General features: G+C 35.0%; 3 protein-coding genes across 8 annotated transcripts in view; all 3 read right to left on the bottom strand.

The window, feature by feature from the left end:
* Positions 1–1,133: 1,133 nt before the first annotated feature.
* LOC128169139 (uncharacterized) lies at positions 1,134–2,970 on the bottom strand. Its single transcript, XM_052835336.1, has 7 exons — positions 2,808–2,970; positions 2,644–2,706; positions 2,512–2,553; positions 2,336–2,374; positions 2,173–2,232; positions 1,660–1,737; positions 1,134–1,456 (listed from the first exon to the last, which is right to left on the bottom strand). The coding sequence occupies exons 1-7, from the start codon at positions 2,847–2,849 to the stop codon at positions 1,391–1,393; spliced, it is 390 nt and encodes a 129-aa protein (XP_052691296.1). The 5' UTR covers positions 2,850–2,970; the 3' UTR covers positions 1,134–1,390.
* Positions 2,971–5,181: 2,211 nt separating this feature from the next.
* Positions 5,182–22,060, bottom strand: part of LOC128180121 (ras association domain-containing protein 9-like) — a 24,774-nt gene continuing 7,895 nt past the window's right edge. Inside the window, exons 1-3 of one of the 6 annotated variants that reach the window (XM_052847994.1) lie at positions 17,875–18,068; positions 14,501–14,541; positions 5,182–6,861 (exon numbers count right to left, since the gene is read on the bottom strand). In XM_052847994.1, the coding sequence (XP_052703954.1) occupies positions 5,290–6,861 (1,572 nt within the window). In that variant the 5' untranslated portion in view covers positions 14,501–14,541; positions 17,875–18,068 and the 3' untranslated portion in view covers positions 5,182–5,289. Of the gene's footprint in view, positions 6,862–7,918; positions 8,370–8,431; positions 10,501–10,781; positions 11,198–12,007; positions 12,557–14,500; positions 14,542–17,874; positions 18,069–22,060 lie in introns of those variants that run through there. The other 5 variants (XM_052847987.1, XM_052848030.1, XM_052848014.1 and 2 more) reach the window with 5 other exon arrangements.
* The window catches only part of LOC128180149 (uncharacterized), an 8,896-nt gene continuing 4,946 nt past the window's right edge, over positions 18,111–22,060 (bottom strand). Inside the window, exons 2-5 of the mRNA XM_052848041.1 lie at positions 20,327–20,722; positions 20,020–20,229; positions 19,757–19,916; positions 18,111–19,418 (exon numbers count right to left, since the gene is read on the bottom strand). Coding sequence (XP_052704001.1) covers positions 19,138–19,418; positions 19,757–19,916; positions 20,020–20,229; positions 20,327–20,722 — 1,047 coding nt within the window. The 3' untranslated portion in view covers positions 18,111–19,137. The remainder of the gene's footprint in view (positions 19,419–19,756; positions 19,917–20,019; positions 20,230–20,326; positions 20,723–22,060) is intronic.

The raw sequence follows: 22,060 nt of genomic DNA, 5'->3' as shown, positions 1-22,060 counted from the left end.
TTGAAAACAAGACTTATATTTAAAAGGGTTTTTGTTGTTATTTTTTGTCAGATTTTGAAGAAATTTTTATTGATTAAAGTAGATTCAATTTGCACATTTTGACATACATTGAAATAGTTTTTTTTTTTTGACAACTCATATGCAAAATTTCATATTTCAAACACAACCCGAAGATATTTTTTAAGGGCTCTACTATATATCCTTTGCAATATTAGAGGCTTTAGAGTCGAAAAACCTTACTTTGGATTGTAAACATCAAATCTCAAGAACTGAAGGTGGGAAAAATATTTAAATATGATGCCAAAAAAAGCTAGAGAAATTCTCTAGATTCAAGAAATTCTCTAGATTCAAGAATACGTATAATAATATACATGATAAACCCATAATAAAAATACATAAAAATAAAGAAATTTTTACATGTTTTTACATGAACTGAATGTTTTAAAACCATATTATTGAAAAAAAATTCTATTGGTACAGGGACGTATATACTAAGTATATACGTCCCTGGTTGGATCATTCCAATTGGTACATGTATCAATGCGATGCTTTAATAAAAATAAGGAAATGAATATATCTCCCCCTCCCCCCTTCAACAAAACTCCAGCTCATTAAAATGTCACATTTTAAAGATATTTTAAAGATTTCATTCTATTTATTAATATTCCTGTGTAAGATAGGGACCTGTTTAAAAAGAAATAAATTTTAGAATTAAGGAGTCAGACACAGGAAACTACGTGATGGTGTAAATTCGAGACCGAATCACACCCTCTTTTAATTATATGATAAATATCCTTTATTTATAGCTGCAGGTCTAGCTACTGTAGCTTCCAGTCTGAAAAAAAAATCGGATGGACGACAGGGTTTAATCCTGCAATAACCAGCTATTATCCTACTCCATTAAAATAATATCATGTTCATGCAAAATACCTACAAAACAAATTTAAGATCAAAAGATTACCGAAACAAATCCATATATTTGGTATCTGTAATTAAGCTACATGTAAATTGAAAAATTAATAATTTTAAATTATCATAACACCAATAAAAAGATTGGATTCCAACGTTACATGTGTAAAGTACATACGTAAAATTTTCACATGTGAACATTTCTCCTGGTCTGTGCGCTTAACGACCAAACAGTTACATATACGTGTAGTCGACCTAAAGGTTACATGTAGTTGACTTTACAGTTACATGTAATTGACTTTACAGTTACATGTAGTTGACTTTACAGTTACATGAAGTTGACATAACAGTTACATGTAGTTGACTTTACAATTACAGTTACATACAGGTGACCTCTAACAGTTTCATGTAGGTGACCATTAACAGTAACATGTGGTTGACTTACATCATTCTGTGCTTGATTTGTGCCTCATTTTTTAATTCAAAGCATTCTTACGGGGGCCAATGCCCTCCTTAAGAAGTTAATACCCCTCCTAATCCATGATGTCTACAAATTCAAGTACAAATTAATTAATATATAAGTAAATGGTGGTTGCATTTAAAACAAACATACAGATGTACTAAAGAATACACTTTAAAAATTTCCCCGAGTTTTGTACATGTGCACACAGCAGTAGGTATGAATTATAGATAAGGTACATGTTGTGTCATTTTCTTGAAATGATGATAACAATGAAATTATGTACAAACCTTTTTCTTTTTTGGATATTCTATATTTGTGGCATTGAAAAATGCCGTAACAATATCCCGGTGGGCGATGGGATCAGCCTGAATAAAATTATATCAAAATTAGATTATAAAAAATAAGACAGCCTCCAGGATTAATACAAAACAACAGCTAGAACCTACCCCGCCATGTGCTACATTGTAGAATTTCTTATACAATATGAAACGAGTATTCTATAAATTACTTGTAACACGTCTCACTAATTTACGTATTTTGCCGATTTTAATGTTAACAATGCTTCATTAAGGCATTTTTGATCGACAACCAAAGTTTGAGAGTCAAAGGGAAGTGGGGTGCCAAGTTTAAGAAAACCCAGGTCTGACTTGTCCAACAAAGGCGCTCTCTATTTGAATCAGTGAGTATAGAAATGATTTTTTTAAATAAAAAAAACAACAACGTTGGCTATATTTTATTCACTGATTTAAATGACAAGCACCTATGTTCTCTAACCGTATATAATAGATTTATATTCTTACAATAGCTTCGATTTCTATTTCTTCCTGTGCTTCATCCAGGATGTCCTCAAACCAATCATCCTGAAAACGATTATAGTTCATAAAACGCCAAATAAATCAACAAATTAAATTGGAAAGTTTCTGCGAAGCTGTATGAATTAACAGCGAATAAAAAACAACTTACCAAATTTGAAACAATAAGGAATTCACGAACTGGTCTTGGCTACAAGAAAACGTGCATTGGACGTCAATGTATTAACTGATTGAAAATATAGATAATCTTCATCAATATTTCATAGTTTAAAACTAATTGACGATTAATTGAATAGATGATTGCTCAGAATAAATTAGGTTACTTACTGGCTCGTGAGGGGGGAATTGAGGTCTGGGACTTATTAAGTACTAAAAAAAAATGTACAGAAATAAACATGTTATAATTCAAAATCACCACATAGAATTACAATTTGAATAAAAATAAATTAAAGTCTTTACCATTTCAATCTCGGCAGGAGTGTATTGGTGGGGAGGGACATAGTAACTTACATCCCAGTATGCCTACAAAGGTAAGATATCGCGTTGAACTTTCTTGCGTATAAAGGTATAATACGTCAGTATATTAGGATATTCGTAGAATATTTGTAAACTGAAATACTCACATCGGGATATTGATTTGTATGTCTAATGATAGGCCCAGCCATCGTGGAAGTCTGCTGAAATCTGAATCTTTACAATAAGTATAACGTCACAACACAACAAAGATCTGACGTCACTATGACAGTTTCATCTATCCAATCAGAAAGAGGGATTTGTCACGTGTCCAAGTAACACACAGGAGACTATGGGTAATACATGCGCGGATCCAAAAATTTCTTTCCGAGAGAGTTCGAGGGATATTTAAGTTTGCCGAGGGATGAAATTTGGGGGGGGGGGGGCTATATTTTTGGTAATTTGGTAAATCTATTATGAAAATGTAAGAAATTGAATTTTCCATGGTATAAAGAAGGGGAGGAATGTCCGGATCCGTGCATGTAATATATGCATTCAAGATAATTGAATTATATAATCTTAGATGGTCATGTTGAATATTTTATTTGAAGTGAAAATTATATTAAGAAGGAGAGTCATGCAATTCTGTTTAAGTGCAGATAAACTAATGAATTATTATGCGAAATTTTTTCGATTACCCACAGAAATACTACAGAACAAGCTTTAAAAGGATATAATTTATATTACTAAGAGTAGCTCTATAATCCAAGTAATACTATATTCAATATCACATTTAAAGGACGCTGTAAATAAAACAATGGATTTATTCCTTGTATGAATATTACAAGGTAATGCAAAAGTTTTGTATACCATTTATGAATTATTTCAATTATAATTTAACTAGGTGTTATTTACACAATATTACCGATTTATTTATCTTTTTTGTAAATAAACATCGATTTCTATTTTTTTGTAAATACAGCATTAAAAACAACAATAAAATGACAAGTAGCATGTAAGGGCGATTCTATATCAGAATTCTTCCTAACCATGTATGCATTATGCTAACACAATGCCCATCTCATTTCTTTCACATATATTTGCCTAGATATCAGGTCCTGGCTACAAACTCCGTTACCTCCACCGACACACGAAGGTTGACACCACGATACACGATACGTGTACGTTCTGTGTCAAAAATACACGTTTGTTCCTCACAAATTGCTTTGGGTCTATATTTCCAATATAAATATCATACTGCAGTCTTGTAATTTCTGTATATAAAAAATAAACTCCACGCATATTTTCCTCTCAAACTTTGCGTCCCCCATGAGGCCTCATCATTGGATATTACTGGTTTAGCTCGGAGATACTGCATTTAAATGAGAAAGACTATATATAAACTTCGATAATATTGGCAATCGGTTTCAGAGAAAAGCACTAGGAACCCATTTTCTGTACATTTTCCTTTTACAATAAATTATCCCTTGAACAAATCCATCGTGTTTGGGTTTTAACAAAAACACTCGAAAGTATTAAGCATAAAATTTGGTTGAAATCCATCTTCGCTAGCCAAAGGTTTTCGGTCCACTCCACTCCCCATAAATGGGGAGCAAGGTGGCCCGAAAACCCTTGTCTAGCGAAGATGGTTGAAATCGAGCAAGTAATTCTAGAAAAAAGGAATTGGAAATGGCGACATCGACAGCAATGGCTTTAATAAATACGCACTGGAAAATTTAATCAAAAGGGCTCACTTGAAACTACATCCCGGGTAACTGAAAACCATTTATAATACATGTATGTAGAACTAGTTCTGGGTTTAGTAAAAACAGAGAAATCAGAGTTATTCCTCTTCTCTTGTATTAGCAAACTCGAAGTCTGGCACGTAGCATCGAGGGTGGGGGTGGGGGTGCATCCCCCCCACCCACTTTTACTCGCAGTAACTAATTTTCTAAAATTTACATATAAAAAATTGAATTACCATGGAGTTGCCCCCCCCCCTTTTTTGGGGGAGCATGTAAAAATTGATATAAAAATAAGGAAATTAGCTATAGTTATATACGAACCCCCCCCCCCCCCTTCCCCCCATTTTCCCCAAGGATTAGGATTTTTTTTTTTGGCTTGTCAAGTTTTTTTGGATGAGTCTGCCCCCCCTTTCAAAAACGATGCTACTTGCCTGCAAGTTACTTATTAAGACGAATTTAGTTTAGCATTGTAAGGTGTGAACTTACAGCTAAAAGCTCTACAGGGCACCAACTTGTACTCAGATAATTGAATTATTAAAAGATTTTGTAAACCGAATTGTTGAGCCTATCAATTACTAGTAAAAATTTAACGTAACTAAATAAAAATGGCAACCTATTTGTGTATATATATGTATCGTCGTTTAAGCTGTTGCCTCATATTTATGACTAAATATTCGCTCTTTTGTTTTTGTTTATGATAAATATGTGTCACTTTTTTCCTCGATGATTTTAAAAAAATATTGTGAAAATTGATCTCTTTTTCTCATTCGGCACATATTGTATAAAAAAGAACTAAAAATACATGTTATTTTGTTTAATACTTATTCATTCAAAGAGTATCGACAAATATTGTCAAAATAATATAGGTTATAAAATTTGAACACAAACGGTGACTTCAATGTTATCGTTAGACAAGGGTTTCCAATAAGTTAGGAGATTCATCACTATGCATGGAGCTAAGGCCTGTGTCCGAATTTGAATCGTTTTCGTCCATACTTTTCGTACATGCGAAAGAACGATCTCCATTCAGACTGGTCAGACTTCGAGTAAAGTCACCACATTTTCGCGGGGTTTTGTACGCATAAATCTCCTTGTGAATCCGTTCGCTGATTAATTCATCGTTGTCCAAAGAGTTCGGGGCGGGGAATTGGAAGATAGGACGGTTTTGTTGGAACCTCTCTCGGTGGTTGGTTGAACCGAATTGGGAATCGTTTGAAGTATTGTCTGTATCCACTGAAAACGAGTCTTCGATGTCGAACGAATTTTTCTTGGCATTCGTTTCTTTCGAGTCTTGTTCACAGCTTCCTTGCTCCTCCTTGTCTTGCCATTCCATAATGGCGCCGATGTTGACGTAGTCAGCCTCGCTATCGTTTTCCCGCCTTGCCGAATGTTTGATTTTGGACTCAGTGTGGTGCGTTATGGGAGTGCTGGTGTGGAAATAATCCACAGTCTGATGATTCGGTTTACTCTTGGGCACTCTGTCAACATCATCGTCACATTTTTCCACATATTCCAGTTCCCTCTGAAGCTGTTGAATAACATCTTGTTTCTGGTTCAGAACTTTGTCGCAGTAGTCAATTTCTTTGGTTATCTCCACTGCTTTATATTTCTGCATCATATTGGCAGAGACGATACGGTTGAGCTCGGCCTGAAGATTCGCCAGCTCCGACTCGATATTTCGATCCGTGTTGTACATATCAGCATTACAGAATGCGTCGTTCATCGAACTCTGTTCAAAAATCTGCCCAGAGAGATCCATCATTTTCGATTCTTCGTTTTTTATTTTGTCGTCCAGATCGATCACGCGCTCACAGAACTGAATATACATTTCCAGATTTTCGGGCTCCACATTCCGTAGAAACTCCGCCATGCTGTCTTCCAATCCAGAGTTGAGGTAGGCGTCCTGTAGGTAGTTCTCACCGTCTTTGGCCACGCGACACTCGTGGAGCTCGGACTCAATGCTGTAAATCTTTCTGTCCGTATTTTCGATCCTGTGTCCGATGTCATGAAGCCGCCTCTCCTGTTGGATAACCAACTTGGCCAGTTCCTCCATAGACTTCAGGCGTGACTCGGACTCCCCATGACGATGTTCCGATTTGGACTTGGAATGTCGGCTGCGGGATTCCCGCTCCTTGTTTTTGGTTCGTCGGTGTCGTCTGCGCCTTGAGTGTAAGAACTCACCGTACTCTCCAATCTCGTCAGCGTGTCTCATTGCTAACTGAATATTACACTGCTCGGCGCCCCACGCACGCCAAATTTTGAGTATTTTGGTTCTGCCCTGTAGAGGGCGCTCCACGTCACGCCATCTCTCGTAAATGGTGTATTTGTCCGTGCTTTCCATTTCATGTTGGCCATCGTTGTAGAGTAATGCATAAATGACGTCATCACACGTGGTTCTCTTCGTCAGTCCCGTCACCCATTTCTGTGTTCCACAAACCCAGACGGGGACTTCCACCACAAGCTGTTCTGGGTACTCCATCTGTAACGAAAAACAAGATTGTCAGATCACCGGTCAAACAAGCATTTTACAGCAAGTTCTCTTACATTACCTGTTGAATTCAATGTTTGCAAATTGAATCCTTTACGATGTGTAAATCTATAGCTAGTAGACTGCAGAATGGCGGACACCTGCATATTTTGATGAATCAATACCAAGTTATTGCAGTAAAGCAAGATGTACTCCTATCATTATTGACATAGCTGCCATTTAATCTTTTTAACATTATATTTTGACTTTTAACATTTATTTTTTTTCCCTTTTATATCGAGGGCGTTTAATTTTGCATAATCTTTACAAGGCGCGAAATCAAAATCAAATTTTTATAATATTGAACATTTATTACAATACCCTATTCCAGGCCTACCCCGAATATAAAGCTGGTTTCTCGATAGAATTTTGTGTCAATGTTAACATACTCTGTATACCGTGCCCCACCCCCTGTTCAAATCTAATCTTATTACAACTCACGTCGTTGTTGGCTGTTGACACATCTTTGATAATGTGTCAATAAAAACGGAGATTTAGTCAATATCCCCCATTTTATCGCCCGTTAACCTGTAATCGCCTCACAAGTTATAATAAAAGTCGCACTCAATAGGTGCAAGAGGAACATGATTTGTACAAACTTCAACAATTGCAGATGTTAATATAAGAATAAAATTGTTTGTTCATTGCTAAAAGTTGACTGCAGAACTGTTTTTCTTTCACAATTATATTGTGAAAAATTCTTTTTCAAAAAAATACACAAAAATCGATATAAAAATTGTGAAGATATTCCCAATTTAAAAGTCACCCTGAAAGAGCGCATTTACATAAAAATATATGCAGACTAGAATACGGTCTTAGAACCTGGATAAGTAAATAAATTAAAAGCTCTTATTTTACAATTCGTAACGAAACGAGATGGAATCTTTTTGTTAAAAAATTCAGAAATTTAATTGCATTATAAATACACACACATAAACCTACATATCAAATATCTGACAGTGCACAGCATGTCAAGGCAATAAGAGATCACAAGTATTGCGTCACATACCGTTTATATAGAAAATACTCCGATCACGGGCGATAAATATCAGTTTCCAGTCATATCAAATTATTTATGTGTTTGCTCTTCAAAATCTAAGATATCATTTGGCTGGAATATCGCCACGTAGTGTTGATTAAATGCACAACTAGAACCTGGCGAAATCGGATTTGCAAGTCCAACTGTGGTTTTGAATATAAAGAAATTAATCCCTATATACCCCAATTTATTTTTAACTTACTTAAGCCAAAAGATTACGTATTAAGGAGTTGCTGGTCTAAGGTGTAAATCTCGATTGCTGCCAGATAACTTTCATTTCATAAACAACTTATTTTAACATCTTAAGTCGAAAAACGAAATATCATTGAAGAGTTGTTTATATTTTTTCCCTCTTAATCCACAGATGTTTATCACATATAGTAAAGAAATATGCGTTACATCAACGGTCTTAGAAAGTTTAAAATTCAGGCTGAATTGGAATTCAAATTAAGTGGTTCATTATTTTGGTGAGAAATATCTTACTTTTATAAATCCCCGAATATAATTCCTTTAATTCAGATCGTTTCGATGAAATAAAAACGTCCAGTTGAATCAACTTTTAATTAACTCCATGCCTGTCTGACAGACACTTGAACGTTCAAGATATCTCAACTGTCACTTGAACTGTCGAATACCCCGCATTCCATCGACAAGAGCCGAGGTACGAGTGACGAATCACCCTAGCTCGATTGATAGATGCCTGGGTGTGTATGGAGGGATATATTGTTTTCAATAGGGTCCACCCCTGTCCTTAGAATTAATATCGACAATAAACACTTTATGTAGATACAAGCCAAACACGGCCAAAAGATCACTGTTTGCTGTCCATTCAATCTATTTAAATTCCCGACATCATTACGGATCGTAAATTAGAAACAATTTGGCATTCTTTGTTGACAATGGGGGTATCGGGGATCCCCAAATAGGGGCGTGCTAGTGCATATTAAAACTGCGGGAATGGTATTTACATGAGGTCACGCTAGATTCCGATTGGAATCTCTAGCTCCAATACATCGATGACAATCTTACTAAATAGACAAAGCCTCGGTGGTCTGAGACTGATTAGTTTCCGATCAGAGGATATTGTTTTATAATAAGACCACCAAAGACAATCGGTTTCTTTTCCAAAGACAATTGGTTTCTTTTCCTTAACAAGAACCACAAAATTGTTCAATTATGGAAAAAACATTGACTTATTGCCAATTTCTTGCATTGTTCTGGAGAAATTTCTTTAACCAAAGGTATTATTATCAACATACCTGGAATAAACAGGAAAGTTCTTTATGAATGCAAAACCACGAAGTGGGGAAATTAATTAGATAAGGGTTAAGAGCAGAACCAACCCCACTCTTGTTTTTAGCTTCACAGATTAACGGTCACTGGCCAGCACAAAACTTAAGAAGTACTAAGGTACATGTGTTAGTTTACCAAAAACGAGTACACACTTATATTGGCCCCTCACCCACTGCGATTGTGTACACGAGTAATATAGTCTCACACCTTTTCCAAAGGGGCGATTACTCGGATCCCTTTGAATATTTCCGGTTTCCCGCCTTCCTGCTGTGAAGGGGGAATTATCCAATTAAAGCGATGACGGGTTCTGACGGACAGACATACGCCCCTTTGTTCTGTGTGTTAACTGTGAAAAAGACGCTAATTTGCGATTTTTTCGGGTCTGCTGAATTTCATTGTAACGGTCTGAAAAGCCCCGGTTGGCAAAATTCTAAAAATATTATACTATTTTACTTTCAATAAACTAAATATGATATATTTGATATACATACATTTGCTATGTGCTGCGTGAATTTCTATCCTTCAAGTGGTCTCGCAACTATTGGTCAGTGATAACTTTGTCATATAGTAATATATAAATATATCAGCCTGCCTACGTTTAGAATTGATTTCTGGAAATTAGTTTTGGAAGTCCCTGCCATCATAAATCTAATAGACACGTCGATTTTCAGGATTATTTATGATGGGCGCTGCCCTAATTGCGCCTATATCCGGACCCCTGGGTCCTCAATGCTCCGTTATGTCATGTCAAGGATTTGTTCTTTAACCCTGTCTTGTGTTTTTCTTGTTAAATATATAACAAATGTGGCTGGCAAGATTGTTGACAAAAATAATTTACGACATAAGAGCTCGACATCTGTCACTGTTTAATATATATACAAAGTCATTGAGAAGAAGTACAGAAAAAATCAATCAATTTGTGACGCGGATTTCATGTTCCTTCAATGAAGGCTAAGATCCTCAAGTCTTAATCTGATTTCTAATCCCCATAGAAGGATCATCGATCCCTGATCAAAACTTATATTAAGCCCCACTTCAACTTGTCAAGCTATAGACATACCCTGTACAGCAAAGTAATACAGACAGGCCAAATCTTCTACAAGCCTTACTATATCGACTTAGCTGCTCCCAGTGTAGAAATTGGATTAAGTTAATCCACAATTGACATTATTCTCGACCAATATTTAACCTACCTAGCTCTTAATCAGTTTAGGTGTTTGTTTTTGAAAACACGGTAAGGTGTTTTACCGTTTAATCCGTTTCCTGTGTGTTCCGGGACTTAAGATCATGAACAGTAAAGGTTTATAACAAATCACAACCTGTTTTTACACGATCAATGGTGTTTAGTATAAATATATATACTCTTAATAGTAAAGTACTATTTGGGTCACGTGGAGTCGTAAAAAATGAGAATTGAACCAATTACTTGAAAATTGATTTCATGATTAAATCTTGTCTAGAGATATAAAATCTCCATTTGACACAACCGGAAGAAAAGGTAAAAGTTATAAAAATAAAAGCACGTCAAATTTTTACCAACCTTTAAAATAAGTATATCCCAAATTTTCAGTTTAAAAATCCCATCACTAGACCGTTGTTTCAGATTCAAAATACAGATAATCCTGATGGACACAAAAAACCCATCTTAATAGTTATAACAGCCAGGACTCAGACAAGTGGAAGAAGTTATTGTCTCTCTAGCAAAGTATTCCCTAAAACAAGGGCTTGCGTCTGGCGTGGGTCTGCATTCAAATCTGCACCCTGTGTTACGGTTATAGCAAGATAACCCCCAGACTTATTTAATAAAATTCTCAAAACGCATTAAAGTGTCAACCTGCGGTAAGCTGCCTTTAAATATCAGAGTCGACTTTTAAATAGTTACATGGACCAGTGGTGGAGTAAAATGTTAGGGGAGAAGCGTATAATTAAACGTGTACAAAGTGATAGTGTCTAACGAGCCCCTCCCCGAAAATCTCCTCCCATCTTAAAGAGATCACAGAATCATTTGTAGGCCAAATATATCTCAGCCGTTTGTCCTAATTTTACAGCAATTTGAATAAGACTTGTATCACATGCATGTTGTGTCTGTTTGATACAAAAGTCGATTTAACACCTCTCAGAGACGGTAATATAATATTATTAGCTGTTATACCTAATGTCATTTCATTTCTTAATCGGAGGGCATGGCATTTTATGGAATTTAGCACGGTAATTTCACACTGCACGGAAAACTTTAATTAACTCTCGTAGGGATAGATCAAATACACTTTTAAAAGTACGCGGCATTGGATTCCAAGGTCGGAACCATTACTTGTTATGAATGATGAAAAGCTTCCGCCAATCCTTCAACTATCATTCAGAACTAGCCATTTTGTGGGTTTTTTCTTTAACGAAACTCAAAAATAATTTTAGTCATGTTATAAAAGATGCTTTGTATTTCAAAGAATGCAAACAGACCAAGTAACGAAAGGATGATCTTTGACTTCGGGAATCTCCTAAATACACTGAGTGATTCATATAATTTCCTGTCATTGAGAATTGTATTATGTATAGTTATTATATAGAATTATTTTGTAATTGATATTCATTTATATACGTGGGTTTGATTATATTATTATTTCAAAACAACAATAATTATGCACGTCATCCTATTATTTCATTTCGTATACATTCTACACGACATACATATCAAATGAAAGGTATATGAATATCGAAAAAAGACCACAATTATATCTACTTTAAAATGATATCGCTTGTAAGTCTTACCCAATTAGTTTGAAATCCCCCTAATGATACGCTCCGAAGAATTATAGATATGAATATTTGGAATTCTCTTCACGTGCGCTCAAAACATCCCGTGTCAAAACAACTGTCAGTATGGGCCACCACACGACACCCAGTCATAGATATAGAGACAGTGACCTCAGCCAGTCGATAAATATTATATCACTGGTCTATCTACTGTATGCTGAACCACGCCCTCGGGCCCCGGGGGTCGGGACTTTGATGTATATCCCATGAACACGTTCCGCGGGTAGTTGTGACTTTTGATAGATATCGCCGAGAAATTTCACAAATAGTGAGATTAGAACATTTTCACCCAAGACCAAAAATTAACTCGTGAAAATTAGCGTAAACGATGAGTTCTCAAATTTGTGTGTCTGGCGGTTCCAACTCAAGTTCTAGTCGACTACTCACAAAAATAAATGTCCTTTTTGTCATACGGGTTCTCAGTTTATTGAAAAATATTCCACTAATGGTTTTGCTACGTGGAAGACTGGTGGGTACAGTGAGGCGACATTTCTTAAACTATATAAAAGTAATAGCCTTTCTTCAGTTTCTAAATGCCTTTACAGTCACCGTCGCCGGGACATTGCAATGAAATAAAAGTTTTTACGATTTTTTGTTTGAAAAAGCAGACGGTCACATATTGTTGACTCGAGAACTAGGACAGAGAGAGAAAATTCCATTATTGGGTGTAAAGTTCTCACGATTTCCACCCAATATCACTTTGTAACCGTGGAAACGCGGAGCACCGCATACCATTGTCTACCATTGCTTTTCCCCTTAATAACGACAACAAAAAGCGAGAAAAGACGCATCACATATGCACAATCAATATTTGCAATAATGTTCATACATAAAACATAACTCCTTAATAGTATAGCTTTAATCATTTGAGAAATAAGACTTGCGGATCAAAGGGTAGCTCTAACAAAGGACTAATCATTATAGAAAATAAAAAGCATGTAATTTAATGAGTCTGGAGTAATAACAAGATAGTTATTGAAGTTTCGATAAAGAGCTGACAGATTCGGTCCTTTGGACCATCTTTCATGGCTGCCATCAGGGCTAATTAATTACTTGTTCTGCATCTATTGATCATCGAGTAAAAAAACTATCATTATTTATATGGATAAAATTGATTACACTATTACATGATTGTTTGTAACGAGCCTGCCCGAGGGATGCCGAAAGTCTTACTGGAGCAGTGTCGCTATTAATCACTCAGCGATGCAGCGTATTAATAGAATGGTCCCCTGGATCTAGACAAATTGCGTTGAACTCGTAAGATTGCAGACATGGGAGGGAGTTTACCATACGTCTTCCGGTTAACTTTATAAATAAGGTGCAATTTACTTTTGCGTTGTTCAAGTACATGTATTGGCGTTTTTGAGTATCTCTCATGTGGTCTATTTGGCCACTTAACGCATGACAAATTTCAGCCAAGATACAAAAAATTATGTCCACATTACAACCTCTTTTATAAACAGACAAGACAAACCTCCACTTCATTGCCTGAACTGATCAGATAGCGACTGTATTAGACTTGTTCATTGATAGCTGGCCCCTCCAATCTCGGGGGCTTGAGTCTTGGGTTACGGCGATATTTCAATCGAACTGAAGTATTACTTAGTTAATCTGATCTATATCTTCCAATATTAAAGACCCAAGAAGATAGGGCTTAAATCTGAAATATGGCCAATTTTTGATACAGACTGGGTAGACGACCATGGAGAAGGTATCCAGAAGTGATTAAACGACACGTCGCCGTAAAGAACTGAAAGGAATTTTGTGGTTCATATCGATTTCAACAGACATGTCTCTTAAGGAAGTGATATCACTAATCTGCACATGTTCAAACGGGCTTAATTATACCGCTAACTATATGTGCAAGTAAAAAAAGCCAGACAGTCATATCGGCCTAAACAAATAATACATTTATTATCATTTCAAGTTCATGAGTATTTAATGTGAGCTTGAATTCAATAAAATCAATTCGATTCCTTCATAATGAACATTTAAAAAGTCTTATCAGCTGAAAATTTAACATGTTACCGTTGTAAATTCGCACGAATTTGATCCGAAGCCGAGATAAGATAGCTATCACGGGTATTTTTTCATAAAGGATTAAAATTGCTGTGAATATTACATACATATCTCGTGTTCTTCTTTGTTTTGCAAGCTATATATGTTGTAGATAAAAAATTAAAAGCGGCATAGCCCAAGGTCGCCCATTTTATCCATGTTTATTAATAATCTCTAGCTGCAGGGTGTTGTCAGATTATGCCGTAACAATCGATTCTATTACGACAAACTGTTTCACATTTTGGAAGAAATAAAAAGATCATCATTGCTTCTTTTCATATAAGTATTTCAATGAATATGTATTTGAAATATAAACGAGAAAATAACTTTTCAAAAAAACCATGATATGTAAATGACGTAAAATAAGAAGATTACGATGACGTGGCCTACCTTAAGGAATCAGGCGTTGTTTTGAAGTCGGAAGCATCGACCTAAAATAATGAATGAAAAACAAAAATTAGAAACTTCAAATACAGCTGGTTTACGAAACGATGCGCATTACAATGCCAATGAGTTATATTTATCAGTGAAACATATTTCTATTTCATCATTGTGTTAATACACAGTTGACATTTGTACATTGTAACATCACATAACAACGCTCCTTTGATATTTCTATGCTTCAAAAAAACAAATGTCATTTTTTTTTCAAATATCAGAATTACTGGGGATCTCGGGAGAAGCCCCCTTCTCTTTGACTAGGTTGTGTTTAACGCCATCAAAATAGAATTCATTTGTAGGGGGACTCCGCTAATGGCTAATTATTCTATTTCTAGGGTAAATACACAAAATTGCTTATTGGAGCCAAACAGAAACTTGTCACTTCAAAGGTAGGCAAATATCCTGCGCTTGCTCAGGTTTTCTCTGCTTCTGTATTTTGACAAGAAATCAAACATGCTGTATCCCGATGTATTTGTCGTAATTCCGGTGTAATTATATCTTAATTTAAAGAATCAATATTACAGACTTGCCTTATTCAAATCTAGCGAGAAATTGAAAAGTGGCGACCTTTTATCCCTATTGTTATATCCACTAAATGGGTACTGTGGGTACTGATATGTCTCCAATCCAATTAGAAAACTGTTCTGTGTTATAAAGTGACAAGGAAAAAGGGGTATAATGGACCATGTATATATGTATATTATTGTAGAGAGAGAGAGAGAGAGAGAGAGAGAGAGAGAGAGAGAGAGAGAGAGAGAGAGAGAGAGAGAGAGAGAGAGAGAGAGAGAGAGAGAGAGAGAGAGAGAGAGAGAGAGAGAGAGAGAGAGAGAGAGAGAGAGAGAGAGAGAGAGAGAGAGAGAGAGAGAGAGTGAGAGAGAGAGAGAGAGAGAGAGAGAGAGAAATAAGCAATTTTTGGAGTAGTTACTTTAATTTGAAATTTAAAAATAGAAAGAACAAGGAACAAGTATATGGAGAGTGTCGATGATTATTTATTATCTAAAAATCTAGAAGTACATGCAATGTTTGAGAGGAAGTACATTTGAGAGTTTATGGTTTTACTAACTGTAAATTTTAGCTCAATCAAACAATCCCGACTCCTCTTAACTCCATCTCTCGCGTCACAACGAAAAGTCTGCAATTGTTTGATAAGACCAATATTTGCCACTCGCCCCACTTTGCGTATATCAATGTTGACAAAACCATCTTTAAAATTTTATACAACATAGCATCAAATCTCGACTCCAGTGTGTACTTAGAGAATGGCCCACTATTTCTCGATTCTGATAAATGAAACAGCTAACGACCCGAGTCTTTTACAGGTTGTCCAAACTAAAATAAAGCAGAACCCGGTTTATGCGTTTGGAGAAACTGGATCAATGTCGATACACAAAGAAGTAGGGGACTAAGTAATGTTTATCATCAAGTTTTCCCCGAAAGTGTGAAAACACGATAGGTAAAAAAGATTAGACTTCAAAGAGTCGCCCCTTACGCCGTCTCTGCTATGTGCCGGCGTACACATGCATAGTATGCCAAGTCATATGCGGTGTGTGCTAGCAGAACAGTATATCAAAAAATAGCCCGTGTGTGCTACGTGTAACGATACAGTATATCAAGTTGTACCCGATTTGTGCTAACTAGCAATACAGTATATCAAGCTGTACCCAATGTGCTCTAACTAGCAATACAGTATATCAAGTTGCACCCGATTTGTGCTAACTAGCAATACAGTATATCAAATCGTACCCAGTTTCTGCTAACTAGAAGTACGGTATATTGAGTCATACCAAACGAATACGAATCCATACCCGATGTGTGCTAACTATAGTCTGTCCCAAGTTATTGCTTCCATCGCTTTTTGATGATTTTTAATAAAATTACACATACCTGTGAAAGAAATACAGTTGAAATCGTTAAAAGGAAATATATCTAAGATATCTTCATTGAACAATTATCCCTTTCCACTCAGAAAAATTCACAGGAACGAAAGATTCCTTACGGAGATTTATAATGGGGAATGTTTACATCTTCTCTTCATTCGGAATACACTCGGAATACATCGCGCAATTTTTTAACGTTATCATCCGGGCTTAATTATGGCTGTTGCAATGCAAAATCTCCGTAGACTTTCAATTTCGGGATGTGTATTGAAACCTGAGACGGTATAGGGGGCGTTTCAAAACAAATAATCTGGACATTTTTTATATTATTAGATGAACGTTGTTTGAGCACAAAGGTATTTACTATTATTGAAATATCAAGCAAAAAGTGGTGGAAGCAAAAACTCGGGACAGAGTATAGCAATACAGTATATCAAATTGCACCCGATGTTTGCTAACTAGCAATACAGTATATCAAGTTATACCCAATGTGCTCTAACTAGCATCACAGTATATCAAGTTGAACCCAGTTTCCGCTAACTAGAAGTACGGTATATTAAGTCGTACCAAACGAATGCGGAATTGCAAGACTGTATATCAATCCATACCCGATGTGTGCTAACTAGCAATACAGTATATCAAGTTGTACCTGATGTGCTCTATAATTAGCAATACAGTATATCGAGTCGTACCCGGTGTTTTCTAACTAGCAACTCAGTATATCAAGATCCAGACGATTAATGCTTACAAGAAATACAGTATGTCAAGTTGCACCCGATTTGTGCTAACTATCAATACAGTATATCCAGTTGTACCCGATGTGTGCTAACTAACAACACAGTATATCAAGCTGTACCCGATTTGTGCTAACTAACAATACACACGATTTATGCTGACTAGAAATACAGTATATCAAGTTAAACCCGATGTTTTCTAACTAGCAATTCAGTATATCAAGTCGTGTCCGGTACATGAGGTAGCGGTAAAGTATCTATCTGCTGTGTTCTTGCGATCAAGTCGTACACGGTATGTGCTAGAAGCGAAATATACGCGGCCTGCAGTCTCTGTTAATAAATTGATCACAAATCAGTTTTTAGTGGTGGAAATTAGTGAAACATTCATTAAGCATTTTGTATCGAGCGGATATCTTCATGGACACGTAATAGGAGAAACATTCCAATGTACTCTACTCACAGATAACATCGATATACGTTTATAAAGAACAAAATTTAAAATGTTTCTTCTCTTTTTCAGTGAACACAATTGCAATTTCATAATTGTTTTGGAAAATCTGTCTCTGTTTCGGGGATTTTACCTTTACTTTTTTATCCTTTCACTTTTTTTTATTAAGCGGACATTTTTGAAGGAGCAAAATTTTAAGAAATATAAACACAATGCACATTTTATGCTCGTTATCAAAAATATATCGATAAAACCTGTACTTACAACAAAGGACTTGTTAAAAATCCAAAACCTGGGCCTTCAACGTGGAATCAAAATAAATTAATAACAGAAATGTAACACAGCACGGTCGATCTCGCTCAAAATCCCCGGATCAACTACTCTTTGATGCAACCTTTCGGAATTATCGGATTTATAGGTAAGGCACAGCGTGAAATCGACACAATACTTCAACAGTTATACAAGAAACATTGGTGCAAACACCAAATTTATGGGCCGTACAAAATTGCAGAAGTAGGATTGTTTCTATCGAGTAAGGTTTTTATAAACTATGATTAGACAATATTAAGTGTTCATTAGCGAATAAACCTATTATGTCGATTAACTATGGATGTTAGAACTTCGATGAATATTTATCAAGATATTCAGCAAACAGTATTTTCTTATGTGCAGAAACTTTGAACCTTTCACCTCAAAATCACTAGATCAGTACTAAAGGGACTACCTTAAACATTGCTTAACCTAACTTCAAACCATCTTTCCATGTGTCTGTGACCTTTAATCCCAAAGTAGCAAGCTAAGGGTCATGCAGATATCAAAGTTTATAAAATAATCAATTCATTTTGAATATATGAAAACTTTATTGACATAACAAGTTTAAAAATAATTGACTAGTTGGAACGACTAGAACAAAGAATATCTTTTTTCGAGAGCTATATTGTACTAAAATAATACTGCTTGTAAATATTTTGTACTGAGTGCTAAAGCTACAGTTTGTATAATGGTGCTAAAGTTAACAAAATCAACAACAACAAAAAATGATGACTGCTAATACTACGTACTTCTATAGCATTGAAAATTACAAAAAAAGTAAAACAAAAGCAAAAAACCAAAAAAAAACTAACATTATTGCTTACTACAATACAACTGTCAGAGGTCAAACAACTCTGAGATGTTTAAAAAATGTATATCTCACACTAATATAATTTTGGAAACATTTCCAAATGGACACTTACACAAGACATGCTCCTAGTTTAAAAGTCAACATCCTTTGTAATTTCTTGTAAATTGTCTTTTTAAATACAGCGCCTCTTTCATCTTGCATCAATTGACATGTGAACATATACTTTTATAGCTAGTGAAACTATTAAACAAAAAACCTAAAACAAAAAATCTACAGAAAAAAGATCAGCTATATGAAAAAAAACTAAAATAAAAAAAAATTCAGAAAAAACTAACATTGCTCTCTACAACTGTGAGATTTTTTTTGCTGTAATGTAACCTTTCAGAAAAAACTAACATTGCTATCTACAACTGTGAGATGTTGTAGAATGAGTTTTTCGCTGTAATGTAACATTTAAATTTTATTGGCAACTTTTCGAGAAGAGCGCTCAAACATGCAGATTTTGACTCGATGTTAAAATTGTCTTTCATGATTTCTCGCAGAGTGTTTTTAAAGACAGTTGACCTCTCATCTTGCTTGGATTCTGTGGAATACAAGAAGGTTACTCTGATGTTTCTTTCATTCTTTTTATCCTTGCCACCACAGATAGGACATTTGTCTTTCAGCATTTTTTTCTCTCTACAGGCTGAAAATAAATATTTTCAATCAAAAAAGATGCAATATACCCTTCCTATAGATTCCTGTATTCAAATTTCATGCATTTAAAAGTTTAATTTGAAATATATTTGTCTTAATTTTAAGGGAAAAATAAAACAAGTCAAGAAAACATATTACTATATAAAAGTGCCTTTATTTTCATTTTAATTTTTTTTTTAATGTTTAGTTCAATTTCCTGAAAAATTATGCATTTCTTTGGGGAAAAAAGGAAACAATGCACAGTAGGAGGAATTCTAGTTTAAAATATGACATCAAACATACACAATTTCAGCTTAAGTAGACTAAACAGCACATTCTCATACTTACCATCTTTGGCGCAAACATCGTAGATGTCAATATCAAGGATGTCTGTAAGAGTAACAATTGATGCTTGCAAATCACTAACAGAATTGAAGAAGTCTTCGTCATTTTGAAATATCTGTAAATCTTCTTCAACCATTTCGGGGAAATTCTGGTCAGATAAAAACTGTAAAAAAGGAAAATTTTAAAAATAAAATCATAAACACTGATATACTTTTAAACAAAGAGTATTATATAAAAATTTAATATTTTTTTTACTTGTTACATACCTGACATTTTGATACTGCAGTTGCAGTCAACTGATCAACACCTAAGTACTTCTTTGGATACACTGCTGTAATTTGCAAATTGTTTCCTTCGGCATACTCATTTTCTGCAAGTTTGTCAAAAAGACAAACTTTGGCAACTGTGCTGTTGTCCTTCAAGAGTATTGACTTCACTGCAAGATTGCCGTCTCTTACATACTTAATTGGAGAAACCTATATGAAAAGAACAGAATACTTAAAATTGCAAAACGAAAACAAACATTTCTGTAAGTTACTGTACTCATAAAAATTAAAAGTTACACATATCTACCTTAACAATTTTTCCCATAATGCTAGATTTTTCTGGGGAATTTAATGCCTCTTGTAAAGAATGGTTAAGTCCATCTGGTGGCATTTTTTCTGGCAAGCATGGAAGAGCAATGTCTGGGCTTACATCAACTGTAGACGTGTATGATATGATTGTTTTGCTGGTTGCCCAAAACTCATTCTTTCCTCGAGTTGTCAAATTTTGAAATCTGAAGCTCAATCCAGGTTCAATGGTGTTGAACTTAGATGTAATGTAGCATCTGACAATCATAGCATTATCACCTTCAGCGCCAACAATATTAAAATATTTCATTTCTTTGTTTGTCTTTGAATTGTTGTAATGAAGCAACTCGTCTGATTTCTTCATGACTTTTAAACGCTTTGACACACTTTCGTCCGACTGATAAAAAAAGGGAAAAATATAGAAATTCACAAATGATTGCTAAAATACAGAGTACCATATCTGCCTTTATGATCTTTGACTAAATATACAATTGTATTCATTTCTTTTTCCATTAGAATTAGAGATGAGTAAATCAATTCTCTTCTTTTAGTTTTTTCTTTGAAATTTGCTTTTTAATATTAACTTTTAGAAAAATTTTGAATTTTAACTCTCTCACAATTGCTTTATTAAAATAAAATACCAATTGAAATTACATATGGATTCTGAGGAGTGTTTCAATTTTTAAGAGTGCAACACTTCTCAAGAATTTTAGGCATTATACATGTAATGGCAAATATGGTACAAAATTTATCTTATACATTTTACAGTCAGTATTTTTTTCCTAATCGGTTATATTCTTTTGTAACAACATCACTGGCTTTAATTTTACTTGGGTCAAATTTTATCAAAATTAATCCAGAAATAGTCCTTATTCTACTCAAAGCAACATATGCCATGCCATACTCAAAAATACTACTGCCGAGATCTATTACTGCTTTGTCTAAAGAAATTCCTTGAACTTTATGAACTGTGCAAGCCCAAGCCAAAATTAAAGGAAATTGTGTTCTGATAACGCGACGCCCATGATATAAAAATTCACTTTCAACAGGACGGATAGGTATTGATGTATGTAAAGTATTTTGTCCATTGCACCGTGTTTTACCAACCATTGGGTCATCAAATTTGACAAACACAACTGAAGGAATACCACCTTGAAAAATAATTTCAGTCACAATACCCATAGCACCATTAACCAACCCTTGTTCAGCATTGATGTTTCTTGTCAACATTACTCTTGCTTTTTCTGAAATCAGTAAATGCCTTTTTAATCCCCCTGCATCAACATCATTAACTGGAATCATGTAATCTGGTACTTCTCCAACAGTATTACTATCATCTGATGAAAAGGAATGCTGAGCATTTACACGAACAATAATTGTTGTATGTTTTAATTTTTCTATCTGCATAGTATTATACTTTTCAACGTTTTCCTTTGTTGAGAAAATATGTAAATAATCATTATAATCAATCTCATTGTACAACAATCTGGATACAAGACAAGAGATATTTTTTTCAGTTGGATGACCAATGCGAATACGATTTAATAATCCAGAATAAGAAGTGTCTGAAATTTGACGAACATTTTCTGTCAAGAATATTGGATGAAACAAATGCCAAAGTAATTCATTTTTAAAGCAAAATGATCCTTTAACCGGCTTAAGCTGATAAAAATCACCAACAACTATTATATTACATCCACCAAACACACTATCATTGTTTTTTATTTCCGACAGT

This window comes from Crassostrea angulata, chromosome 1 (assembly GCF_025612915.1).
Source record: "Crassostrea angulata isolate pt1a10 chromosome 1, ASM2561291v2, whole genome shotgun sequence".
Lineage (NCBI taxonomy): Eukaryota > Metazoa > Mollusca > Bivalvia > Ostreida > Ostreidae > Magallana > Magallana angulata.
The sequence above is the reverse complement of the archived record's forward strand: the minus strand, read 5'-3'. Positions and strand labels throughout refer to the sequence as shown.

Coding starts and splice junctions, on each gene's coding strand:
- LOC128169139 (XM_052835336.1), bottom strand. CDS start 2,849: ATGGCTGGGCCTATCATTAGACATACAAATCAATATCCCGAT. Junction 2,233..2,335: donor TCCTTATTGTTTCAAATTTG/GTAAGTTGTTTT, acceptor AATCGTTTTCAG/GATGATTGGTTTGAGGACAT. Junction 1,457..1,659: donor AATATCCAAAAAAGAAAAAG/GTTTGTACATAA, acceptor TTGAATTTGTAG/ACATCATGGATTAGGAGGGG.